At 49.9% G+C, this 27685-nt stretch overlaps 1 protein-coding gene and 1 long non-coding RNA gene across 7 annotated transcripts in view; one reads left to right on the top strand and one right to left on the bottom strand.

Annotated features, from left to right (window-relative positions):
• PLXNA4 (plexin A4) overlaps window positions 1–7205 on the top strand; it is a 573332-nt gene extending 566127 nt beyond the window's left edge. For all 4 annotated transcript variants that reach the window (XM_073899215.1, XM_073899214.1, XM_025854986.2 and 1 more), the window contains one exon: window positions 26–7205. In XM_073899215.1, coding sequence (XP_073755316.1) covers window positions 26–121 — 96 coding nt within the window. In that variant the 3' untranslated portion in view covers window positions 122–7205. The remainder of the gene's footprint in view (window positions 1–25) is intronic.
• Window positions 7206–8273: 1068 nt separating this feature from the next.
• The window catches only part of LOC141373905 (uncharacterized), a 403382-nt gene continuing 383970 nt past the window's right edge, over window positions 8274–27685 (bottom strand). For all 3 annotated transcript variants that reach the window (XR_012380327.1, XR_012380328.1, XR_012380329.1), the window contains one exon: window positions 8274–8722. This is a non-coding gene — a long non-coding RNA (uncharacterized lncRNA). The remainder of the gene's footprint in view (window positions 8723–27685) is intronic.

Here is a 27685-nt window from a genome sequence, read left to right as displayed (position 1 = left end):
CTCCCTGTTCTTGGCCCTTCAACAGATCCTCGGACCTCTGGACCATGACGACCAGTGCGGAAAGCAGAAACTGGCCTACAAACTAGAACAAGTCATAACCCTCATGAGCTTAGACAGCTGAGAACCGTCCTTCCAGGGCCCCTGGGGGGAGGGACACACCAAGCCGTGCCTCAGTCTAGATTATCATCTTTACCAAGTGCAAGTTCCAACTGGCATCAGCAGCATCCCCTGAGCAGCGCTGTCTCTCTCTCCGCCTCTTTCTGTCTCTCCCTCCTCCCTGCGTCCCTTCTCTCTCTGTGGCTCTGCCAACACGATGGAACCAGGCCACCGCCCCTCAGTTAGTCCAGGATGGCCAGGCTCACGCGGGGACCCGGCCAGAAGATATCAGCGGGGCTCTCTTTCCCGGCTGGCCGCAGGCTGACCGCATCGGATGGAGGAGAAGCCCCAGAGAGAGGACGCCCCCATGCCGCTACTCCGCCTTCCACACCGGGCCGAGCCTTGGTCTAGGGAAGAGGCAATGAACTCAGTATTAGCTTCACCGGGAAGACATCACCTGGCTCTCTCCCTTCCTCGTATCCACCTCCAGGGCATCACCTGGCTCTCTCCCTTCCCCCGTACCCACCTCCAGGGGGTCTGCCAGGGTGTGGGCCCTTTGCAGCTCTGAGAAGAAAGGCCACAGCAACTGTGCATGGCGGACTGGGGGTTGGGGGGGGCGAGTTGGGAGGTGCCTTTCGAGCCACCTCTCACCTGTTGGGTTGGCTTCCAGAGGCCACCTTGTCCCCTTGGCAGTCTTCTTGGAGCCCTTCCAAGTGCTCCTAGGGACCTGCCTGCCCTGTCCCCTCCCCTGCCTATGGAAAGCCAGACAGGAGAATCAGCAGTTACATGCCACCGTGGAGACCCTCCTAACCTTCGAGTCTGGCTCAGAGCAGCAGAAACGTCACGTGGTGGGGGAGAAAGGGAAAGAGAGTCACATCCACCCTGGAAGCAGGATTTGTTGTTTTCCATTCACCTGTGCACGCAAATGAAACACGTCCATAGTCATGGGCCTCATCCATTGCCAGATCCTCGATGCTGTCTAGAGAAAGCACCTGCAGCCTCCTCGGTCGGCGCTCATCAAGGGTCAATGTAAAATGCAGAGTACATCCAGGAGATTCTACCTCCAGCCGCCTTTCTTGGCTCCATCCCCACCACCCTTCCTGAGAACTTTATAGAAGGCTGGGGCAGAGAGCTGAGCCCCTGTCCCCCTGCAGAGCCTGGTGCCATTGCTATGCAGAAGACTTTGTCCCTGGACTGTCCAGACCTCCTTGGCAAGGACTCCTTCACCATCCGCTGTCTCTTTAGTCCCTGCCCTTCCTCCCCTCCTCCCCAGTCACCACGGAGAGAACCACGCTCAAGCACAGCCTCACGGAGACAAACCCAAATGCCAGGCACACTCAGCCGCCAGCTCGCCACGTCCGGGAGGGACCCAAGGAGTCAAGCTGAAAGACCTGGCCAACAACGAGAGAAGAGACATACGACGGACCTCGGCCCTGGCATCTGTTTCTCCATCTGTCCTTCCATCTCTGGATCTCTCATTTCAGCCCGTCAGGCAAATGTACGCGCAGACATGGGTGAGCAGGGGCTGTGGTAAGAGACGGTCTAATGGAGGGTCATGGAAACGTGAATCTTGAAGGGCCCTTAGTTGCCATCTGGCTCAATTTCCCACCCGAAGCCAGATTCTCTCCTAGCACCCCTGGTGGCTAATTGTACACCGCTCGGGGGGACAAGGAGAAGCATCATGTAAGGTGTGGCTGAGAGTGAGGGTTCCAGTCTTGCCTTCACTCCCTGAGCATCAGATATCCGTCCCTGTCAGCCACTCAAAGTGAACCCCAATTGGAAAGGGGAAGGAACCACTCCATTTCCAGCAAAGTCCATGGAGCACCCTGTACTTTTAAGAACTCTGGCCCCTTTGGATAGGTGTGCGTGTGCGCCCGCGCGTGTGCCCCAGGAGCAGGCAGAGAGCTCGAAAGGATTTCTGGTCCTGTGGAGGGGACCCTGAAGTGATTCCCTTGCTCACTCATTCTGTAGCTTGAGGACATATCAACACTAGCTTTCTGCACTGAGTGCCGGGGGGGGAGGGAAGGAGAGTCACCTGTCGGCAGGAAACCAGGCTGCTCAGCACCACGGGAGGCCCGGACTTGACTGGAGGCTGGGTGGAGGTGACCCACAGCAGGGCAGCATGTGACATCAAGGAGAGGACAGATGGGGACAAAACACCAGTAGCCTAACCACGAAAAGAGGAGAATGGGGAAAAGATACCCATCGAGGGGGAAAAATAACCAAAGGTTTTGGCAAATGAAGTGCCAGGTGAAGAAGCTTGGGCTTTCTACCCTTGACCCTTTTATTTCCTCTGGAGAAGCCACGGGCCCTGGCCAGGGAGGAAGCACGGGGGGGGGGGGGGGGGGGGGAGGCGGCGCCGCCGCCAAGATGCATTTGCACACGTGAGGGGTGGGGAGGAGAGAGACACAAACATATTTAACACAGATTCGCTGAGTGGAAGCTGAGTGTGTGTGTGAGTGCATGTGTGAGCGAGTGTGTTTGATTTATTTTTTAAGTTTTGCACAGTTAGAAAAAGTGAACAGGCAGAAAAGAAGACTGTTATCATGGTTTTGCTGAAGCTTTTATTTTTTACCGGATTATTATTATTATTGTTATAGTTCCTTTGTCGGTACAGAACGTCCCCCACCTCCACCCCGCCCCTGCCCCCTGTTTTGTCATAAGAGAAACTTCTCAGAAACCTCAGAGAAACCTCAGTGTCAGGAAGAAAGAGGAGAGGAGAGTCTCCTGGTTCTCCTTTCTCCTGGTTCTCCTTTCTCCTGGTTCAGAAGGGGGTTGGGGCAGATTTTACTTTAATTGCTGGGAGGGGGGTCGCTGCTGGTGTTTTGTTTGCCGAAGTCTCCGCGACCTGCTTGGGCTAGAGAAACAGGACAGACTCACCCAGGCCTGCAACCCATCTTGCCCCACAAAAGTGTTCCTTTTTCCGTTCGTTTTCCACTTTTTTCCACTTGGATTCGCGGTACACGTGTGATTCAAAGTAAAGACAAGGCAGCATTTTCAAAAAGCTGTCCTTGGCTCCCCACGTTCTTTCCAAAACTCCCCTTGGGGTCCACGATCTCCTCCTGACAGGCCAGAGACCCCAAAAGCTGCCCCAGGGGTGTGGGCACGGGGGCCAGCACACAGCAGAGAAGGGAGCTGGGCAAACGGGTCCTGTGGAAGGGAGGTTCCCCTCAAGGCCTCCGCCCCCGTGGCAGTGAATTTGCAGGGTCATAACTCCGTTTAAGGTGGAATCTTTACCTAACTTCTTGAGTCCCGGGCAGAGAGGAAGAGAGAAAAGGCCCATCTCCTCTCACCTCCCCCTTCAACCGCCTCCTGCACCCTCCAGCCCTTGAGACCATCAGGGTCAAAATGGCACCAGGAGATCACACAGAATAACTGACCTAGGTTAGACGGGGCTTTTGAATGTAGGAGAGAGATGGGCTGAAGCCGGGGTGGTGGGAGGCAGGGAGCTTTATGGGGTCCTGAATTTAAAAGGACCGATGGACAGAAGCTGAGACAGATGGCTGCAGGCAGGTCATTGCTCTCGGGGGGCACAAGTCTCCCCACATGTGGGCTTTGCCGTTCTTTGTCCTTCCACGTAAGGAGAGACCCCCGACATTTCTTGGTAATGGCAAACAGTACCACTAAGTGAAGTTGGCTACTGTGTCAGTTAATTCCTCAGGAAAATACTTTCTCTTCCTTCTTTCAATGTGGTTTTAATTTGGGGGTGGAGGACCGCCTGAGCGTCCACAGGCCAAGGTAGGGTCGCACCCCAGAGCAACATGCACACCCGGAGTCAACCCGAGAGGCTCCCTCTTGTGAGCCCGTGGGCCGAGGAGTCAGGCCCAAGGTGCCTGAGCAGGGCTATTGTCCGAGAGAGAAGTCCTTTTCAATAATCCCAGAGTAAAGCAGACTATCCAGGACTGTGCCAGGCAGACGTGGGAGTCGCTGACCAGTAAAGTCGCTGACCTGTCCACTCAGGCCTGGGTCTCACCCCCCAGCCCGAGGCTATGTCAAGGTACTGCCCCAGCACCCCCTCTCCCCCGACCCGAGGTCCTTGTGCTCGTGCTCCCCTTGCATGTCTGGCTTCTGAGAGTGTCCCTCCCCCGCAGAGGCAAGTATGCCCCCTCGTCCCCCTTGCCCACAGCTGCACGCGGAGCCGCAGACCTCACAGCCCAGCCCCACCCCGGGGCAGCTCTAGGCCCCTGTCACCAGCCCGGCACTGCTTCCCTGAGTGATTGGGGGGGTCCCTAGTCCCACCTGGGCCCTGGGGATCCCCCATCAGAAGAGCCACAAGCAACGGTTTCCCAAAGCAACCTCCACTCCGAGAGGCAAGTCCTGCTGAGGTTTCCAGCACCCTCAACAACCGTGCGCTTTGACCTAACAGGGGAAGCCCTGTTTTCCGTCTCCTCTCTCAGGAATTAGGGGACACTTCCTTTGGCCTCACAGGATGTGAAGTCAAATATTTAACCTAGTGAAGGTTAAAGTTAATTATTCTTAATCAAGAACAAACTTCCCCACCTCTGAGAGAGCCAGGAGGGAGGGGAAGAGGCAGGGAGGTTCTGCAGGCTGGGGGCCCCATAGACACCCCTTTCGGGGCCCTTCCAGGAATGGGCCGCCCCAACATGTGGTCCCAGCACGGGTCTGAAAGGCCTCCGAGAGGCATTTCTAGGCATGAATAACCTCCAGGTACCAGAGTCCCCAGGAGAAGACCCTGCCCCAGGCCGACCCTGGCTCCTTCCCGGGCTTTTCTCTTGCTCCTAGTTCACGTCAAGGACCTCCTGTCAGCCCCTCATGCCTCCTGTCAGCGTTTAGCTCAGGGGACTGAGGGCCCCTGGCCCCGCAGCCGGTCCCTTTTTCTTTAACCTGTATGTGGACTGTTTACTTGGAGTTTGAGGTTATTTTTTGTTTGTATACGTTAAGCGTTGGAGATTAAGGAGGGAGCCCAGGTGTGGGTGTCAAGTCCAAACTGCTGGAAGGAAGAAACAAAACTCTTCACCTGTGACTTGCGAGGGATGAGGAGAGCCTTGGGGCTGAGGGGGGGGGGCTCCCCTGTTGTTAAAAAATGGGTCAGGATATTCCCCAGGTGTGGACATGCCTGGGGAAGCAGCCTCCATGGCTGCTAATATTCTGGGTGCTTCCCGGGCACCTGGGAGGTGGCTAGAACCTGTGACGCTGCCCCTCTCCTCCCACAGGTGTGGCCAACGAGAGCCCTTACAGATCGGGGAAGCTGAGGTACAGTCACAGGTGACACGGAGAGGCAGCTCCCGGGGGAGGCTGGGAAACCATGAGCCTCTGTCCTCACGGTGCTCTGAGAGCGGCAAAGCCCTCCGCTGGAAAACAGAGAAAACATTCCTCCCGTTCACAAAGGAATCTCTATAGTAAAAGTTTCAGACTTTCAAGAGAGACCCCCTTTTTTTTTAAACTACAAGTCTTTGCTCCCTGATTAAAAAAAAAAAAATTTTTTTTAAATTAGGGGAAGTTATCCAACTTTATAAAATATACAGGATTTTTTGGTTGTAAAAGTGATACATACTCATTAGAGTCCCAATTAAATTCCCTGAGGAGACCGGTGACTACCCCAGCTAAGCAAAGCTAAACAAAACAAGATCCCTAATTGATAGATGAAAAGAGGTTTCTGTCCTCATTGGTAGAGACAGTGAGGTGGGAGGGGGGCCGTATGCCCTCTGTCCCGTGTGCCCCACTGTCCTTTCTCCTCACCTCCTTTCGCTTTGTCCAATCCTGGCTCTCTGGGCCGCCCCTGGTGTTGCTGAGTCCCCCTGTAGTCCCCATCGCTCCCCTCAATCCGTAGCGAGGCTCAGTTCAGGATTGGTCATGGAGGGACCAAGGCCCCTCCCCTGAGAGTGCAGACGCTCATGGCAAATAGACACATTCTATGCAGCTCATCTTCTACCATTTCTTTTTAACTGGAATTAGAACTTCTTTTGTTAGTGTCTTTGATCTTATGACTCAAGCACATTTTGGAAGGGCTCCCTTCCAAGAGTGGAATTCAAAACAGAGGATACAGTTAAAGAGCAGTGCAAAGGACACTTAACCAAGCACGACCGCTTACCAGATAGGACTAGTGGATGCGGTTCAGGCCCATGACCAAGATGCGATACGTGTCTCGTGTGCTCTCCTTTCTCCTCCTTTCCCTGATGTTCTCCCCAGCCGTTGGCTCGTTAAACCTTCTGTTCTTTAAAAAGAAAAGCTAGTTTACCTCAAAGAATCTTGTTTCCATTTGGAAACCAATGACTTTTGTGTTTTAGAGTAGATGACCCTCCCCCCACCCATCACTCCCTGCCTGGGTCTGGTGTCCCTGAGGCCTGAGGTCCTTGCTTAGTCATGCGATGGCGATGCTGAACAAGAACAAGACCCCCAGGCCCCGACATGGACAGGAAGGATTGGGTGCAGCTGGCCTCCTCCCCACCTGAGCTGGTAAGGACCAGCCCATCTCTTCCAGCAGGGTCCTGCCCAGTCACCATAGTAACCAGCAACTCCAGGGTACCAGCAACAGAGACCGGCTCAGTGAGCCGAGGCGTCGGTGGGGCAGGGTCTGGCCTGGTCACACGACCCAGAGTCAAGTCCGATGCTGGAGGGAAGAGGAGAAACAGGGAAGGATGAGTGGGTGGTTTGAGGAACAGGCGGAGGCCTTTGAGTCTCGGCGAGAGGCCGTTGAAGGAGGTAGGGCAGGTCACTCCTGCTCTGGTCACCCCCGTCCAGCCCCATCCCACCTCTGTTTCCATAAAGCTCCCACCTTGAACACTGGCCCTTTGTTAGAACAAAGCAAAGCATATCTTTAGACAACAGTGTTATAATGAGCCTCAAAGATAGGTGGATGGAATGTAGTAGAGGAAGAGGGTCTTCTGGTTTTGATTTTTAAAAAAGAGTATCCTAGTAAGATAAAAAAAAAAAAAGATTTAAAAAAATAAAGTTTTTAAAAAGGAAACCTATGCTATTTAAATTGGAGCCCAGTTGTAACTTGGTAAAGGCAAGCTTCTGTACCTTTGTTATAATTAATTGTATACCTGTGTATGTAAATATAAGGCATTCCTATTTTGCAGTTCAGAACAAGAAAAAAACCTATTTGTAATATAGAATAAAGTTTATTAAAAAATAATAAAAATGCAGTTTGGGATTTGGGTCTTTCTTCGTGCGTCTGGCTAGAAGCAGGGAGAGGGGAAGGTTGGCCGTAAGTAGGCCTCCGCGGTGCACAGATGCAGCAGCTTCTCTCTCCAGCTCATGACACCTAAACTCAGCCACCAGAGAGGTACAGTCTTTTACTTAGGGCTCTGTCTGCAGTTACAAAGCAGACCTCTCTGGAGGTGATAACGCACGCTACCAGCCAGGGCTGTCGACAGTCATCACTTCCACATGAAGCCGGATCAACCTCTGAATCCTTCTCAACACGGCCTTCCAGGCACACGCCACGAGCCCACCAGAGCCGGTGCCGGAGAGGACACGAGTTGCCGTCCCTGCTGTAAGTCTTCTTGGCAAGCTACACCTTCGTGTAAGTCACTTCATCAGTCTCTCCCACCTCCAGCATTTGGATAGAGGGTGGAAATCCTGAGCCCGGTTGCACCTCCGGCGTAGAAGCAGGATAGGGAGAGAAAGAGAATGGGAAGGGGGGCAGTGGAGGCGGGGAGCAGGCACGGCTGTCCACCTGCCACCCGAGTCGGTCTGTGGTCCACACTGGCCTCCGGGGGGGAGCGTGAGGGGGAAGGGAAGCCCGGGAACTCTGCGCCCTCTGCATTCACCTGGCTGCCCTAGGGCAGATCCTTTTGTCTCTCTGAGCTCAAGGCAGCAGCCAGAGAAGGTTGAGCTCCATGTCTCCAACGGCCTTATAATTCAAAGTGAAATCCATGAGAAGAGAACAGGAAGGAAGCAGGATGAAGATGAGAGACAGAAACAGCGAAGCGGGGAGAGTAAGTGAGGAAAAGGAGTTAGGAGACGGGGTGGGAGAAGTGGGACAGACCCCGGGCCGCCAACAGCAAATCCTGTCCTCCCCACCTCCCGGCCGACCCCGGCCCCCAGGCCTCAGGCTCCTCCACAGCCTTCAAAGCAGAGCCCCCGGGGTGTCACCAAGATGGGACCTCTGGGGCCCAGAGAGAAAAGGCAGGAGGTGCCTTGGTGCGAAGTCTGTGAGCCCTGGCTTGCCCCGCGCCTTCCGAAAGAGAGCCCTCCTGAAATGGGGGGCAAGCACGGCTCCCCAGAGACGCTCCCTCCTACAGCCAATGACCAGCGAGCGCTTCAACCTTGGGACAACGAGGGAACAGATGACACCTAGGAGGGAAAGTGGGAACTGGCGACCTCAAGACCCAGCACAAACTCATGGACTGAGACCAGACTGGGGGTGGTTTTTTTCCCGTAGTTCCAACTAACAGGGAAAGGATATTTCTCTCTTTTCCTAAATAACGAGGCAGGCCGTGGTGGGGACGATGGTCTCAGTCCGGAGCTTCGAATCAGATTCCACACACCATCCAGTTCCTGCCACACCCCCTGACTCCTTCACCTGCATGATGTCATGCTTCAGCACGACCAGCCACCACGACCTGGAGCTCACCGCTTCTCTGGGATTTGGTTTCCTTCTCCACGACCTGAAGACACTTCTAACTGCTCAGTGAAACCCAGGAGATCGTGCGGAAGGCTGCTTGGAGAACAAAAGTGAGAAGCTCCTGAGCACCACAAAGGGTCACACGTGCATGTGGTGTCATCATTAGTCATAAAAATGATATTGTACAGACAAAAGAGTGGATCCAGCCCAGGGCCTCAGTCACAAATTTAGAAGGGATGCCGTATTAGTCGGCTCAGGCCGCCATAACAGAATACACAACAGATATTTGTTTTCTCACGGTTCTGAAGGCTGGAAGCCCAAGATCAAGGTGCCAGGATTGGTTTCTGGGGACAACTCTCTTTCAGGCTTTGCACAGAACTACCTTCTGTGTCCTCGCATGGTCTTTCCTCTGGGCGCACACGCAGAGAGCTCTCTGCTGGTTCTTCTTATAAGGGCACCAGTCCTGTCAGGTTAGGGCCCCACTCTTAGGGCCTCATTTAACCTTAATTACCTCCCTAAAGGCCCTCTCCCTAAATTCAGTCACATTGAGGGTTAGCACTGAATTTGGGTGGGGGGGGACACAATTCATTCTGTAACAGATGCCTTATTTATTCACTGCCAAAGAGTAAACATCTAGCATCTTATGAAAAGGGACACGAATGTATTTTGATTATTAGACTGCGAGATTGTTGAAGGCCGAGACCGTATCAGCTGAATTTATGTTACCCAAGCTTAGCAAGTGTCCAGCACAGAGCGAGTGTTCCGTAAATGATGACTGGGTGGGCAGGAGAATGTGGGCAGCAGGACTGGGAGAAAGCAACCGACCACAAAGGTGGCCCCTGGCTCATCTCCCCACCCAACTAACACGCCTCCATTATTTTCCGTATCAGGCCACACCCCCTCCGTGAATATTTATCTCTAGGAGACGAGTGGCTGGGCTTGCAGCCAGCCAGTGGCTCTCTTTTGCAGGTGAAGGGAGCCACGCCTTGTGGTCAGAACCTCTCCCAGGGTTGGCAGAGCCGCCCCCTGGCCGAGCAGAATGAGTGGAAGCAGAGGCAGGTCACTTCCCCACCAATCCCTTGCTCCAAACCCGTCCCGCGTCTCTTTTAACAGAACTGCCACCTTGAACGCTGCCCCGAAGCCTGCGAGGCTGCAGGGGGCACGTGCCGCAGCGGGGGCAGGCGTATGAGGGTGGGCCGCGCACCAGGATCGCTGGTAGATTGTGTCACTGTTCAACAATAAGCACCTTCCCTCCCTGAACGAGCACAACGGCTTCCCACCCCGATAAAGGCAGGCCAGCCAAGCCACTTGCCGATGGCATATGAGCACTGGACAGTGAGGACAGTGACAATGCAGAGCAGAGACACCGGATGACACTGCTAGTCACGTAGCCTGAGTGGAAACTGAGTCTTTGCTGTTTTAAGTCACCGAGGTGGGGACTGTCCCAACTGCTACGGGGTACTAGAAATTTAACCTGACCACTAGGTAGCCCCTTAGTAGATAGCTGATAGAGGAAATCTCACCTTCCCCCCACAGAGAATTATTCTTTTGACATAAGTCTTTTCTTTTCTTTTCTTTTTTTTTTAAGACATTATTAGCTATTTACAGTCAATGTGACTCATTTTGTGGAAGTTCCTGATTTTCCTGAGCTGGATTTTGGACAGATTGGGGAAGAAGGGGGAAGACTCAGAAAAAAGAAGAAACAAATCTCATAGAGAAGAGAGGAAAAGAGGAAGTGGATGGCAGAGAGGCTCTCGGGAGAGAGAAATGAGGAAGGGGAAGAGGGTCAGGAAGGGCAGACTTTAGCCAGCTCTCTGCTGGAACTTTTCTGTCTGCTGTTCACCCAGACGCCTGCAGTGGTCAGGGGCTTCCAGCCTCAGGTGGACATCGCGGCACTCACACCCCCGACTGCCCGAAGAAGAAGCTGTATTTGCTTTCTAGGGGGTGAATCCAGCAAGGTCATTTTATTGGTATGTTTGTTTGTTTATTTTAGAGACACACAGAGAGAGCGTATTCGACCGGGGCGGGGTGGGAGGAGGCAGAGAGAGAGAGAGTCTCAAGCAGGCCCCACGCCCAGTGCGGAGCCCGACAGGCTCAGTCTCACGACCCTGAGGATCATGACCTGAGCCAAAATCAAGAGTCGGGCACTTAACCAACTGAGCCACCCAGGGGCCCCCAAGCCAAGGTTGTTTTAAAACATAACCTAGAGTTTTCTGTATACTTGGATTTTGATCAGTGGTCAACTTCCAGGAAAGCAGAGAAGTCGTCCTTCCTAGGGGCACAGACCATGTTCTCAACACAAGTCCTACTCAAGATGGCAGCCCCCCTTAGGACAAACAGCAATGTCTCGTGAGGCCTAGAAAGGCCTGTCCACACATAGATGCACTTACTGCTGCCTGATGCTAAGAAAGGCCTGACCCCCCTCTGAAATGCAGGCAGGGGAGGAACTCATGCTCCCCAGCCAGAGAGGGGCCCTTCTTGCCCCTGTTCCACATTGGAGCACAGACCCGGGCCACAGTCCCCAGCCATTTCCTGCTTAAGCCTGTCTAACTCTAGGGATGCAAAGGCAGGGCCTGGGGGGCACAGGAAGCCAACGGGTCATGAAGGGGAAGCTAGCAGGTCACTAGGGATGCACTCTCTGCCCCCTTCACCAGGAGCACATCCAGTTTCCTGCCCTAAAAAGACCAGATCCCCCTTGAGCGCAGCCCGCACTGCCCCCAACTCCACACTGCATCTCATCCCTTCTTCCTCTATAGTTTGCCTCTGGGGGTAAGCCACTCACTCAGAACTGCATGAGCACACCCATTCACCCAGCTGGACTTCAATCCCCCAAACCAGTCTCCTAATCCCCCCTCGGCAGCCCGAACATTCTCTATATAGAATAATGGTGTGACCCTGGGTGAGTTCCTAACTGGTTCCAAATCTCGATTTTCTCATCTGTAAGGATGAGAAAAATAACACCTTCCTCACAGAAGATCCAGGGAAGCAAGGGTTACAAAGCACTTGGAGCAAGTCCCAACATCTCATGAGTTTTTTAATGGACCGTAGCTTTTGGCACCGAGTGACAGCCTTCTTGAAGAAGAATCCCGCGTGTTCTCTCTCCGGCCCTAGCTTGTGGGACAGCATATGGTAGTCACCCTAAAAATGTTCGTGAAATAAATGAACAGAGCCAACAGTGCCAGGCTCTTTCAACTGCCCAAATCTTGAAATGCAAGTAGAGACAAAAGCTTCCCAATAAAGTACAGAGATGAAGAACTAAAAACAATTAGTGGCTCAGTTTCCCCCCAAAGCAGAACTTGAGACAAGGGCTTGTGAGCAGGTGGCTGATTTGGGGGAGTGGTCCTGAGAAACCGAAGCAGAGGCAGGGGAATAAGGACAAGCCAACTCAAGGGTGAGTCATCGAGCGGGTCCCCACTGTGGGCAGCAGGATGCTGTCTCCCTCGGGCCCCTCAGAACAGGAGAGTGCCCCCTCAGAATGTGCTCACAGGTCGCCGCGCATGGGCCATTTGCCCCACAGACTCCGAGGTTTGCAAGTCTGCAGGAATGGCTACTGGGGTCCCCCCCACCCCCGCCCCCAGGGACCTGCGGGGTAGGAGCAGAGCAGCTCACCAAGAACACCAGGTGGCTACAGGGTCTGTCCCTCAGGCAGGTGCCCTCAGGCTACTGTGCCTGCCCCCTCGTTGCTATGGCAACAGCCGGGGTTGAAAGGTGGGTCAAGAGGTTAGAAGGTGGACACAAGGAAGTCTGCAGCACAATGCGGAGTCCTTTAAAACCCTTAATAATTCTATAAAAGCAAGATTAAAGTCATTTCAAAAAGTTGCTTTCTCGGTAAGAGCCCTCACTTTTCCTTCTACCTCTTCACTGTTGTGTCACTTCTGTCACCGGCTCCAGGCGCGACCTTTGTACCTCCTTCCCATTATTCCCCACGTCTTATTCCACCTTGAAAGTTGTGACACGTGCGAGATAAGGAAAGACCATTGAAGCGACGCCGAGACGCGGTTGCTGGTGAGGGCTGGACTCGTGCACTGGCTTGGTGACTCATCAGGTTCGCACGTGACTTTTCAGAAGGACTTGTTGCTAATGTAACCTTCCTGGCACCTTCCGCCTTCCTCCTGCGCACCACCCAATTAGCACCTCATCCCGGAGGCTGTAGCCTCTAATTGTCTCTAATGCACCACTCGGCACTTTATTTTAACAGATCAATGCTGATATGTACTTGATAATTTTATTCCCTAAGAATTTTACCTTCTTTTATGCCTCCTCAACTCAATTAATAGACCAGCTTTTACATTTCTTTTATTCTGAACTGAACACTGACTACAGAGTAACAAGATAAATGCCCAAGGTTTTCTCTGAAGTACTAGGCCACAAGATCGGGTACTTGTGGAAGGTCACGTCATGAAGCCAAACTGATCCTGAAGACAAGGTTTCTAAATGACCGTAGTCTTCTGTATCCTATCAATTAAAAAAAAAAAATTAGGTCCTTTCATAAATGTAGTGCTGATAAAATACTTGGAGTAGAGAAAGAAGAAAACCCAAGAGCTGGGTAGGACTATAACCCTGATTCAATGCCCGATGACTGAGGGTTGTCACTTCCCAGGCCACAAAGACTTCCTCAGAGAGATGATTTCATAAAGTGAAGTCATTCACTCAATTCTCAGGATCCAGCCTTATGCAGTAGTTGCCATTACTATACCCATTTTATAGATGAGCACACTGAGGCTCACATCAATAACCACTTCAGTGCCTGACATGGCGAATAATAGAGCTAAGAGAACTGACATGTGAGCCTAGGTTTCTCTGCCTCTGACACAAATGCTCTTAGTGATTGTGCTGTTATAACAGACATTAAACAAAGTCCCCCTCTCCCCCACTGATGGGTTGCCCGATTTTCACCATAGTATTGGAAATACAAAGGACACTGCAGAGAAAAATGAGCAAAGATGGGTACTGGGTTGCAATTGGGAACTGAAGCAGGGAGGGAAGGACAGAATTCGAATGGGAATTTAGCTGACAGACTTAGGGACCGCCATTCCCAGGGATAAGACCCTGGCAGCATGCACCATAGCTACAGAGGACTCCAATCTCCAATACACCACACCTAACTGTGGGCTTGTGTGACCTTCAACAAGTCTGTCTCTCTGCCTCACTCCCCTCATCTGTGAAGTGGAAAGAATTTGTGAGGAAGTTGTACGAGTTAAGTGTGATTATGTGCACAATGTCTGATGCACAGTAAGCACACCTCAGGAAAAGTAGCTATTTTTAACAGTGCCTCACTGACTTGCCATTGAAACCTGCTTCTGGTGGCCCTTTTCTTTTTTAACCCGGACATGACAGACGCTACAATTAGAGCCAGGGGAGGGTAGGCATATGGGTAGTACCCCCTCCTCCTCCCATGGGCACATCTTCTCAGCTGGAGGAAGGTCAGTGCCACCTCCCTCAGCAAATGAGCTGTTCTCAGTCTTTGAGCTCTTCTGTGGCCCTGCTGTGTGTTTCCCCCCCCTCCGATGAGAGGCTGATGGTCGCCATTGTGTAAAAGGACCAACTGCAGACATGGCCCAACAAGGGAGAAGCAGGGCACCCTCATGCCACTCCACCTCATCTGAAGAGAGATCCAGGGTCCTTACTATGTGGTTCCAAAGCACCTTGCAGAATGTCACTGTCCCCCACCCCCACGGAACCCCACAGACCCCGTTCCATCTGGTGTTTGGGTCCTGTAGCTCTTCAGCTGTTCTTTTCAGTCTCTGTTTCCTGGAACTCACTTTGGCGGAATCTCTAACATTAAGACCCAGCTGTCAGCACCCAGCACCCCTCATGTTGCCCAGAGAGCCTAAAGGGCTGCTTAAAGCCTCTGCCAAGGGACTCTCCCGTCGCTGACACCCGGATTGGCCTTCCTGGGGCCCCCCGAGTAAGAGCTCAGGCCAGGCTGGACGAAAGAGCAGGCAGCAGTGAGTTATGAGGCTGTAATTCCATCAAAGGGCTTCTGGAGAGATTGTAAACTCACGTCCCAAGTCTCCTGTGCCCCTGGCCCCTTTTTCCCCCAGAGTGATTCATGACCCTATAATTCTGAGGCGGACTGCTTCTTATTTCACATAATCCAAATATTTTCCTAAGGCAATACAGGTCCTCCTCTGGGCTTCGAACTTCCTACCTCACAGCTCAAGAGTGGCAACAGCGCCGCCTAGTGGCTGGAGGCCTTGGCGGGCTCCTGGGTGGATCCCAGACCGCACCCTTTCTGCCACTTCGTAAGAGGGGGACATCTGCTTTGAGATGGTGTGTGGAAACCCACGTCACGCCTGAAACCAAATGGGTATGAAGGGTCTCTCCGGGGGGTTCAGGGACGTGCAGATGTGGCCCAGGAGGGACTCAGAAAGCGTTGATTTCCACGGCCCCACCGATTCCATTGACAAGCATTTATTGAGTCCCGGCTTATGCAGCGCTCGCTGCACATGGGGCCAAGCCCAGCCTTCTCTCTATGGCTTGTGCTCTTGCCCTCCAGATCCCTGCAAGCACTAACGACTGTGTGTAAATCTTCCACCGTCACCGCAGCCCTTCCTGGCCCGATGCACACCCTGAGGCCAATGGAACGGACCTCACCTGACATTATAGTTTATGCCTTTATGGTCTGCCTCTCCCATTAGAATACAAGCTTCATGAAGGCAGGGACTTTTCTCTGGTTGGGTTCTGCTCCATCTTCAGCATCTGGAACAGTGCCTGGCCCCAAGTAAGCGCTCTAGAAATGTCTGTTGAGTGGATGAATGAAGACCTGAGCAAGGGAGTGAGTCCGTGAAGTGGCTGGTTGGTCTGTGGCACTGACCCCAATCAATAGCAGAGAAGCAGAGGCAGGAAAGGGGGCGGAGCTGGTACAGGAACCTTCCTGCCATCTTCCCCTGATTGCCAACTCTGTTCAGGGTGGAGACCCACACACAGCGGGTTGCTTGGTGTCTCTCCTGGAGGGGGTACTGGGATTGGGCCAGCGTGGGGCCCCGGAAGGGTACTCCCTCCAGCTGTGTGGAAGGCCTCTTGTCAGCTACCTCAGTGTCCTCCATGGAAAGCTGCATCACTGGGCCCCCGGGCATCTGGCCCTGGGACGGAGACAACAGCTAAGAGCTGCAGCGCTGCAGAGGGGCGTCCACCCTCTCCGGCCCAGACTCCTCCTCCCCACCTTCCTGACTTCTGCCCGTGCCTGCTTTTTCCCTTTAAGATCTGCTCTGTTCTCCTGGGGGCGGCTGGTAACTATGGAAACGTCAATTAGGCCCATTCGCCCAATGTCTCTAAAAAGGGCCAAGTGCAGGCGTCAAGCAGCCCCCGACTTCCCAGAGACCCAACCTGAGCTCATCCGTATGTTCTGTTAGGACTCACCCCTTCAGCATTTATGAAAATGCTCCTCGAGCTACTTGTGATGGAAGACGAGCTTCTCTTTGTAAAAATGTCCAATTCATCACAGTCCTGTGTTTTTGTAAAACACGATGAAAACAAATTAGAAAAATGAAATGAAAACCACAAAAGCTATACAACATATAAGCCCCAATTCTATAACATAAATTTAAGAGGACAAAGAGCACTATGGCTATAAAAGTTTCTCGGTGCCTACTCTTGGTTTCCATGCCCTATCACCGTGTGAGTATCAGTTTGTGGACAGACTCCAGTAATGGACCACACGTTGAATAGCCCTGACCCGGAACCCCAGGGAAAGGGCAGGGTGCAGGGTGCCACCCAGGGCCTCCCCCTCATTCAGGCGCATCTCTGACCCACCCTGCTGACCCAGTCCTGCTTTGGCTACACGCAAGCATGCCTCAGCATGGAGGGTGGGGCCTCACCGGGAATACCTTGGAAATGTCTGCACCTGAACTTGAGCCAATGTGCAAGAAAAGCAGCTACAGACGCCTTGCCGTGCCCGGAAGTGCTCCCCAACAGCCAGGAATCTGCGACTTGATCATCCCAGCCAGGAGAGGCTTTCTGCCCACCCTGAATCCCTGGATTCCAGTATGGGATTTGATGGTGCAGACCTGGGGTCACTCAGAGGGGGTCTGACCGAGTTTACACTGCCCCGTGATACACCAAATAACCCCACCACTTTCCACCCATGTCTTCTGCTGGAACGAAGATTGCTGTTCCCAGGACCTGGATGGACATCCATCTTTTTTTCTACCTGACCTCTGAGCCCCTTTCCTCTTTTAAAAAATGAAAGTACTCAGGGGCACCTGGGTGACCAAGTCAGTTAAGTGTCTGACTCTTGGTTTCAACTCAGGTCATGATCTTGGGGTCGTGAGATCGAGCCCTGCATTGGGCTTGGCACTGAGCATGGAGCCTGCTTATGATTCTCTCTCTCTCCCTCTGCTCCTCCCCACCCCCGCCGCTGCCCACTGGTGCACTGGCTCTCTCCCTTTCTCTCTCAAAATAAATAAATAAATAATATTTTTTGTAAGCAACTTAAGGTATACTTGTTATAAGTAATTACCCAAATACCGAGTAGAGTTCTATGACTTTTTACACATGTATGCCAACCAGACGAAGATCTAGAATACATCCATCTTCCCAGAAAGTTCCCTCATGCCTTTTCTTAATAGATACTTACTTTTCCCTACCCCCTTAGCTAACTACTATTCTGATCTTTGTAACCATAGACTAGTTTTACGTTACTTTCTTGTAAATGGGGTCAAAGAGTGTATATTCTTTTTTTTTTTTTTTTTTTTTTTACTTCTTCCACTCAGTATAATGTCTGTGAATTCTTCTATGTCATGGCCTGGTATCTGGGTTCTTTCTTATTGCTGTGTTGTATTCCGTTGCTGCTGTGAATATTCAATGATTTTGGGAAGCGCACCTATTTGGTTGCTTTCAGATAAATATCTACTAGGGTAACTGCTGGGTCATAGAGTGGACTACATTTAGGTTTTAAGTAGATACTGCCCAATAGTTTTCCAAAGTGAGCAAATTCCTACTTCCATCGGAAATGTCTGAGAATTCAGATTGCTCCCCATCTTTGCAAGACTTGCTTCTGCTGTTCTTTTCATATTTGCCATTCTGGTGGGTGTATAATTGTGTCTCACTGCTGTTCTCATTGCAGTCCTCTGATGAATAACAGTGTTGAGGACCTTTTCATATGATCATTGGTCATCTGGATATCTTCTCTTAGAAAGTACCTGTTAATGCTTTTGCCCTTAAAAAAATCAGATTCTTTATTAGATGTGCTTTCAATATCTTCTTCTAGTCTGTGGCTTACCTATTCACTTCCTGAATGATGACTGTTGATGGGGGAAAAAAAAGATCTTATTTTAATGTAGTCCAATCCGTCTCTCTGCTCTTTTAGGGTTTGTATTTCTGAGTGCTGTTTGAGAAATTTTGGCATACCCCCAAGGTCATGAAGATATCCCCTATGTTTTCTTCCAGAAACTCTGCTGTTGGATCTTTCACATTGGTCTATGATCTACCAACTACTAATTTTCGTCTATGGTACTGAGGTAAAAGACAAAGCTCATTTTTTTCTCCACAGATACCTAATTGCTCCAGTACCATTTATTGAAAAAAACCATCTTTTCTCCACTGATTTTCAGTGGAGCCTTTGTTGTAAATCTTGTGACTGAATATGTGTGGGTGTATTTCTGGATTCTCTATTCTGTCCCACTGATGGGTCTATTTGTCTCTCCTGCACCAATACCACACGATCTTAATTGTTACAGCGCTATAGTAACTCTCAAAACTTCTTCTTCAATCTCTCTCACCAGTGTTTTACAATCTTTAGTGTAGAGGTCTTGCACATCTTTTGTGGGGTTTATTACTAGCTATTTGATATTTTTGATGCTACTGTAAATAACCTTTTTTCTATTGTGGTAAGAAACACATAATGAAATCTACTACCTTAAATAAAAGTATGGGGCACCTGGGTGGCTCAGTTGGTTGGGCGACTGCCTTCGGCTCTGGTCATGATCCTGGAGTCCCGGGATCGAGTCCCACGTCGGGCTCCCTGCTCAGCGGGGAGTCTGCTTCTCCCTCTGACCCTCCCCCCCTCATGTGCTCTCTCTCCCTCTCTCATTCTCGCTCTCTCAAATAAACAAATAAATAAAATCTTAAAAAAAAAGTACAATAGCGTTAACTACATGCACATTGTTGTGCAGCAGATCTCTAGAACTTTTTCATCTTGCACAACTGAAACTCTACACTCACTGAACAACACCCCATTTCCCCCTCTCCTCAGGCCCCAGGAACCACCTTCTACTTTCCATGTCGATGTATTTGACTACTCTGGGTTCCTCATATAAGTGGAATCATATTGTATTTGTCTTTTTGTGACTGGCTTATTTTACTTAGCATAATGTCCCCAAGGTTCACCCATATTGTAGTGTATAACATGATTTCCTTCTTTTTTAATGCAGAATAATATTCCTTTTTTTTAAGAATTTATTTATTTATTTATTTGAGAGAGAGAGAATGAGAGACAGAGAGCACGAGAGGGAAGAGGGTCAGAGGGAGAAGCAGACTCCCCGCCAAGCAGGGAGTCCGATGTGGGACTCGATCCCTGGACTCCAGGATCATGACCTGAGCCGAAGGCAGTTGCTTAACCAACTGAGCCACCCAGGCGTCCAATGCAGAATAATATTCTATTGTACGTATAGACCACATTTTCTTTATCCACTCATCCATCAATAGACAAATATCTCTTTGATATCCTGTTTTCAGCTCTTTTGGATATATACCAAGAAGTGAGATTGCTGGATCACACGGCAATTCTATTTTTAATTTTTTGAGGAACCTTCGTACTGTTTTCCATAGCAGCTGCATCATTTTGCATTCCTTGTAAATAGCATTGAAAAAAATCTCATTGTCCAATTGTTTGTTGCTAGTATCAAGAAATTCAACTGATATTTTTGTATATTGACCTTGTGAACACTGATATTTGCTAAACCCAGCTATTAATTTCAATAGTTTGTAGATTCTTTGGGATTGTCTATGCATACAGTTATTACATCTGTGAATGAAGAGTTGTACTTGCTTATTTTCAAGATTTACATCTTTTGTTTCTCTCCCTTGCCTTATTGAACTAGTGAAAACCTCCAGCACAGTATTGGGCAGAGGTGGTGAGAGTGCCCATCATTATCCCTCCCTAAATTCAAGGAACCTCCCACCTCATGAGCCTTGGGAAGCAGAGCCCACCTCCCACCTAGAAGCTGAAATGCCAGATGCTTACTCTCTCAGCATCTTTTTTCCGGGGCATGAGAAACAGAAGGCACACTCAGATGGGGTTCACCAGAGAGGTTACTAAAAGGGACCACCTATAGTGATATGGGAGGGGCTGAAGGAGCCAGTCAAGGGCCCGTGGCAGTCAGAGACCAACAACAGTAGGAAGCTGGCCTGGGTGAGGGGGCAGGCAAGGTGAGGAAGAGTGGTGCCTGAGGCTGCCACTCAGGGGGAGCTAAGTCTGGGAGGGATGCGCCTACCGCCAGAACTTCTGTGCTGAAGTCAGACAGAGTAACTAGGGGTAGAAACGGGGCTTCTCTCTCTCCACTCGTCCTTCAGTCTCCTTCTGGTGCCTGCCATTGGTCTAAGCAAATGGAAACCTGACAGCGAGGGAGTCTAGGTGGAGCAGTCTATGGGATCAGCCCTGGGGACAGGAGATTGCCAGAAAAGGGTGGAGAATGAATGGGTAGGGAAGGGTGATGACAATAATTGGCACAGGCAGGAACATACGCCTAGGCTGGCCCAATCAGACGCATCCTTCCCAAGCCATGAATCAGAAGCTAGTGATGCAAAGAAACAGAGACGGGGAGCATTCGTTCTGGTGGTCACAAGAGGGATGCCAGCAGAGTCCAGGGTCAGGGACGCAGTGTCACTGGGGCAAGCTGAGACACCTGCTGTGACAATTCTGTGAGCTACCTAGTATCTGTTCAACTTCCTCTTCTGTCTCAACTAGCCCGAGTTAAAGCAATTTAGTGGCAGCTAAGAACCTAAGACATGCCCCAGTGATGGCAACTTATCTCCATGCCTAAGGTATCTTAAAAGTGTCACATTCTACCACCTGATTCATTCAACAAATATTCACCAAGTACTCCTCATGATCCCAGCCTAGGCCGGACACGCACTGAGATGCCTCCCTCATAACTCACTGTGGTCAAGCACCTGCTGGGGGAGAGGCAGAAGCAACTGCATTTTAGGGATAGTTAAGGCCCCAGGCTAAAAATGGAAATCTTCTTGAAGATAAATTTTACTTAAAAAAATTTTTTGAAAGAGATTACATAAGTTTACTAACAAATACCTAAAATACTGTTATATTAAAACAGTCATGTATATTATGGAGTTGAACACAAGCAGACTCCCTGCTGAGCGGGGAGCACAACACAGGGCTCAATCCCAGGACCCGTGAGATCATGACCTGAGCTGAAACCAAGAGTCGGATGCATAACCAATTGAGCCACCCAGGCACCCCAGGAGTTGAGTTTTGATATCCTCATCAAAGAGTATTAGTCTGAGCAAGGCAATTTCAGAGCCATGCAGCGCTAGTCAGAAAGACTTGGCTCCTGACCTCCCTTGGGAGTTCCCCCGGACTCCCCAAGCCAATATTACCACCAGACACACATAGATGGACCTCTGAACAAAGATGGGAGCAAGTATGAGAGACAGAGCAAGGCGATGGGGTTTTCTTTCCCTCTCTCTCCTTCTCAGAAAATTAGGGGCCGTTATGTTACTGCTATTGGTTTTCATGCTTTCACAAATGAGATGTTGCCTGCTTGCACTCAGAGGCTCTCTCAGTAAGGGGAAAACAGAACCTCTGACTAGACAGCAAGAATGACCCTGCTTCGCCTAAGTCTGGTAAGCCCACAGGACTGAGCTGACTCAGGACCATGGGGGATCTGAAGGAAGTCCCAGGAGGAGACCCCAAGTCCTACTGGGATGGGACCGCACCTCCCTCCTGCCCCCGACCTTTGCCACTCTTTGGGGGTGATAGAGTTGTTTATTAATTAGCATTATTGCTGTTCACAGGCAAGACATGTACATGACACTCAAGAAGTACAAAAGGGTCCCCACCCTCCCCATGCTCCCCGGCTATCAGCTCCCTTCCCCAGGGGCAGACACTGGCCCTGTGTGTCTCCTCCCTTCCCAGAGACACTCCACATGCACTTGTGATGCACTGATGCATCACAGGCTTAAACTCGGTAAATTGGGCGTGAAGGTCCAAAGTTTGTTTAGCTACACATCAGAGAGCCCCAGAAGCAGGGTTTTGGGTTAGGGGGGTGGTATCTTCCCAAAGGAGAGAAAGACAGCACCATATGAAAAGCGAGATAAAAGAAGAAAGGAAAGGAAGAGAGGCTGCCCTGTGTCGGAGTTCTCATCTCCCAGCTCTCCCAGGTCCTGGTTCCAGGTTACGAGTGCTCTGCTGCTTCTCAGGGCTCAGCCCAGACTTGGCTAGTGGGGCCAGGCCGCCATCCTTCCCGGGGCTCCGAGCTGGACCTGCTCAAATGCTCCCGTGGCTCTCTCACCACGGGGCTGGGGAGCTCGCTAATTTACACTGTGCTCCTTGAAACCTTGGAATTGCCTGTTTTCTTCTTTTCTTTTTTTAAAAAAATGAAATTATTATATAGACTAGACTCTCTTCCCACACAATTTCACTGAGAGGTTAACTCTGCCTTCTGGAACCAAGATAACAGTGTACATGGGCAGGTTGGAAGTAGAGGGAGATACGCAACGAAGCCAACTTTCCAATCATGGATTTGTGAGAGCAAGGGGACATTTGGGGGCAGGACCAGTGGGAGAGACAGCCGCCCGACCCTTGCCACTGGTAAGCGTGGGCTTGCAGGACAGGGTGCAAGAGGTGCACGTGGTGGATGGGCTCCTTCAGGCTGGCCCTGCCCCACTGCCAGCCCAAGGCTGTCTCCTAGCAAACACTTTTGAGGCAGCCACAAAAGGCGATCTTGCTCCCAACTCTATGTCCTGGTAACTCCACAGGGAGGAATAAGAGTTTGATGAGAAGGCTATGCCACAGAGTCAGCATCTCCTGGGCCTTCATACTGAATATAACAGCTTCACTGTTCTGGGCGTAGGGCAGAATTCTAGACCATAGATAGCCAGTCCTTGCCCTTTGGAGCTCCCAATATAACTTGACTAGACCGCAGCCAGGGTCAGAGTCAAACAGATGACTTAACCATGCACTGACGATGGCAGGAAGAAATGCTACAAGACAGTCCATGATCAATTGCTAAATGGTCAGTGAAAGTGTCATTGCCATAGGAGCTCCATGGATCGAGCAGAGATCAAAGGCTTTTCATAGGAGCTGTGATGTGAGCTGCACCTTGGAGGGTGGGTAAGTTGCAAACAGTAGACAGGAAGGTGATAAAGCCACATCAGAAAAAGTTAGCAGTCACCCCTGAGCTCAGAGCACCCATCCCCTGCCCACCCATGTACACTCAGGCCCTGACACCTGGGAGAAGTCAAGACCTTGCCCAAGGTCAATAGGTGGGGCAGGCCAGGTAGTAGAACTTCCGGTTCCCTATTGGCCCCAATGATGCCTCCCAGAGCCTTTCTCTCTCCCATTTGCACATCATGCCCTGTCACCTACACTCTGCAGCAGCCCAAAAAACAGTGGCAAGTGGGCCATCATTCTGGAGGTGGTGGCAGAAGGAGGGAGCATCAGCAAAGCCCTACTGTGAATGTCTGAGATGTCCCTCCCCGTCCCAGTTCCTCTCTGCCATCTGATGGCACCTCAGCCTGCTTCTTCTCACTTGCCTGCAGCTAAGTGGCAGAAACTGTTTTCACTGCTCCTTTTCTTCCTTCTTGTGTTCCCTCATTTTCAGGGAGGAAAAAAGCGCTAAAGACACAGAAGAAAATTGCCACTAATGTTCCATCCCCTCCCTCCGTTAGAGTTAGTGCTTATAAATATTGAAGAGCCAAGCTCTGCCAACCTCTGTGAGTGCCATTGTCTGGTGGCTCTTTGCTCCCCCTACCCCGTCTCCCAGGGCAACCCTCCCTGGAGGTGGAGGGATGGAACTGTTCCAGGAAAGCCAGGGAGGCAGGCTGGGGCTGCCCTGCCCAGGGAGCTGGGCCACAGATGGGGGCCCGAGGGTCTCCTCCTACTGGGTAGCTGTGCGTCCAGAGAAGGACTGATCAAAAGAGCCCGCGGCGCCCGCAGAGGGCACACAGAGAGGGAGAAGACAGAGTCAGACACCTTAAAAGGGAACTTGAGGTCCTCTGGAAGACATTGAGAAACAGGTTACAAAAATCAAAGGACCCTGATATAAAGCGGAAAAAAACACAAAACTTGCTCAAGGCTCCCACTTCTCCCTCCCACTGGCTCCCAGGTGAGATCCTTAACTAATCAGTAGGACCCAGGAGGTGCTGGTGACCTCTGGGACACCTGATGCCGGGCAATGGGGTGCCCAGCCGTTTGATTCATAGACCCCGACAGCGAGGCCAGGGAGGCCAAGGAGGAAGGGGCCCTGTTATTAAAGATGGGACAGGGGTGGGTAGACTCCTGGAAACTAGACCCAGGAGCCCCCACATGCTTCTCTCCAGATTGACCTAACTTTCCAGTCCTTCCACTCATTCAGCCAGGATTTTCTGCTCCAAAAACTCAACATGCTTCCCAGGCCCTCTCCTGGGGCGTTCCCAAGCCTGGCGGTGGGCCCTCTGGATGGTAGTACATCCTTTGAGGGCAGGTGTGGAGCTGTCAGGACATAGGCTGTACACTAATAAATCAGCAGGCCCGGCCAAAGCTCATACCCACATTAGCTTAGCATGGATTACCATATAAATTGGATTTTACTGCCATTTCCAGTTTTCCCTTCCTAATTTACCTTTTCTATTTCCCTCTGCCCTAGTGAACCTCTCTCTGGGATGTCTTCTGTTTCCAGGGGAAGAGAAATCCTCTCTGTCTTGACTCCAGGTCCTCCGGGTCTGCCTCAACCAACCAGAAATTTTCTTTTCTCACCTATCTGATCCAAAATGGTGCCACCTCTGGACTGTGCCTACGGATGGCTCCAAGCTAGCCTGATCTGTCATTCTCGACGCCTCTGTATTTTTTAAAGTACACCTGCAATCCGCTTTAGTGTTGCCAACCTTGCCAGCTTGGATAGTCTTCTTGACACAAACCTACACAGACTCAGGATTCCTCCATTTAGGAGTGATCCATGGGCAGGAGGATTTTTGCCACCCTTACCACCTTGGCCTCTCCAGCACCAAACTGCCTCACTGCAACAACTAGCTACAAACCATCCCTCCCATAAGAAAAGAAAACTGGCTCTGAGTTGCAAATCGTGATTGGAAATTGGCACCAAAAGGAATAAAATATAATGAACGCAGGGCTCTGATGCCTCCTGTTCAATGCTTTGTCTTTTCCAGGCTGCCAGGGGCTTTCGTTTTTTTACCAAGAGGTTGCAAACTTATTGGGACTAAGGTCCACAGTTTGACTCATAGAACAAGCAAGAAGAGGCCTGGCCCATCACCTACCACCTACCCCCTTGCCGATTCCATCAGCTATAAGATGTTGAACGTTGAGTCTGGGAGTCAGGGGAAATTCCCACAGAGGGAATTTCAGCCCCAATCAAAAGAATGTCGGACTCTCGAACCACTAGCTTTTTATCTTGCTTACTATTTGACAGCCAAATCAATTCTTCCTTTTTTTGCAATAGTTTTTGCTTTCACTCTGATCAGCTCACAGCTGGTAGAGAGAGATGTTTTTCTCCTAAGGCCACTTCCACACTCTCAGTTTGTATTTCTTAGAGAAAGGAGGAGAGGACCCTGATTGCTTGTGGTCATTCTGTCTTGGATTCAGGTTCTGCTGGTATGGTTCCAGGGAAACCACTAACAAAAAGATCTATGGAAACTCAACAGTTAATATGTTCTGTGAGAGATTCACCTTCAAACAAGTACAGGCAAAAGAAGGAACTGTAACTGAGTGTTTAGCCTGTGCAAAGTACTGGAGGAGGCAATTCACACATACCACAGGAATATCATTTATTCACATATCAGTTTACCACTTCTCTCTTGCCCCTCAAACTTCTGGGCATCCACACCTGCCTCTGCTTATGCCCCCAGCATTAGCCCCTTGCACACTCATAAGCTGAGAAATTCTAAGCAAGATTCTCAGGTCTTTTGATGTAATCAGGAGAATGAGTAGTTAGAAACAAAGAGGCTCAGAGAAACAGGAGGGTTTGGCCAGAAAGGCTAAAATCATATATGTAATAAAAAACTTAAAAAGACAAAGAAAGCCAGAGAGTGTGAAAAGTCAAAAGGTGTGTGGCTTAAGAGAGGGTTTGGAAGACTAACAGTAGGCTCTGGAGAGGTACAGATAGAAGAGAAGGGGTAGATGAAGAACTCTCAAGAGTGACTATGAGTTTGGCCTTGTATTCTCTTTAATGCTCTTCAAGAGATGCAAGTAAAGAGTGGAATGCCTTTTAAACTGCCATTTGGGGAAGGACAGTCCAAGATGGCGGAGGAGTAGGAAACCTTAGTTTTGTCTGGTCCCAGGAATTCAGCCAGATAGCTATCAAGTCATTCTGAACACCTGTGAATGCAAATAGAGATCTAAGAAAAGAATAGCTGCAACTCTACAAATAGAAACGCAACCACTTCTTGCAAGAATGACAAGATGGAAAAACTCACCTCAAAAAAGAGAACAAGAGGCAGTACTGACTGCCAGGGACATAATCAGTATGTATATAAGTAAGACATCAGAACTAGAGTTCAGAATAATGATTATAAAGATACTAGCTGGGCTTGAAAAAAACACAGAAGACACTAGAGAATCCCTCTCTGGAGAAATAAAAGAACTAAAATCTAATCAAGTCAAAATCAAAAAGGCTATTAATGAGATGCAATAAAAAATGGAAGCTCTACCTGCTAGGATAAATGAGGGAGAAGAGAGAATTAGTTATATAGAAGACAAAATAATGGAGAATAAAGAAGCTGAGAAAAAGATAAACAACTACTGGATAACAAGGGGGAGAATATGAGACATAAGTGATACCATAAAGCAAAACAATATTAGAATAATTGGGATCCCAGAAGAAGAGGAAAGAGAGAGAGAAGAGAAGAAGGTATATTGGAGCAAATTATAGTGGAGAGCTTCCCTAATCTGGGGAAGGAAACAGGCATTCAAGTCTGGGAGGCACAGAGAACCCCCCTCAAAATCAATAAAAATAGGTCAACCCCCCGACACATAATAGTGAAACTTGCAAATCTCAGAGACAGAAAGAAAATCCTAAAAGCAGCTCAGGACAAGAGGTCCATAACCTACAATGGTGGAAACATTAGACTGGCGGCAGACCTATCCACAGAGATCTGGCAGGCCAGAAAGGACTGGCATGATATATTCAAGGCGCTAAATGAGAAAAATATGCAGCCAAGAATACTTTATCCAGCTAGGATGTCATTCAAAAGAGAAGGAGAGATAAAAAGCTTTCAGGACAAACAGAAACTAAAAGAAACTGTGATCACTAAACCAGCCCTGCAAGAAATATTAAAAGGGATCCTTTAACCACAGAAACAGCCCAAAAGTAACACAGACCAGAAAGGAACTGACACAATATACAGAAACAGTGACTTTACAGGTAATACAATGGCACTAAATTCATATCTTTCAATAGTTGCTCTGAACATAAATGGGCTAAATGCCCCAGTCAAAAGACACAGGGTATCAGATTGAATAAAAAAGCAAGACCCATTGATATACTGTCTGCAAGAGACTCATTTTAGACCCAAAGACACCTCCAGATTTAAAGTGAGAGGATGAAAAAACATTCACCATGCCAATGGACATCAAAAAAAAGCAGGGTGGCAATCCTTACATCAGATAACTTAGATTTTAAACCAAAGACTGTAGTAAGAGATGAGGAAGGACACTATTCATAATTAAAAAGTCTATCCAACAAGAAGATCTAACAATTGTAAGTATTTATGCCCCTAACATGGGAGTGGCCAATTATATAAACCAATTAATAACAAAATTAAAGAAACACATCAATAATAATATAATAACAGTAGGGGAATTTAACACCCCACTCTCTACAATGGATAGATCATCTAAGCAGAAGATCAACAAGGAAACAAGAGCTTTGAATCACACACTGG

This window comes from Callorhinus ursinus, unplaced genomic scaffold, assembly GCF_003265705.2.
Source record: "Callorhinus ursinus isolate GAN/ISIS: 27379988/994484 unplaced genomic scaffold, GSC_fseal_2.0 scaffold12, whole genome shotgun sequence".
NCBI lineage: Eukaryota > Metazoa > Chordata > Mammalia > Carnivora > Otariidae > Callorhinus > Callorhinus ursinus.
Note: the sequence above shows the minus strand (reverse complement) of the source record. Positions and strands in the feature narration are given on the sequence as shown.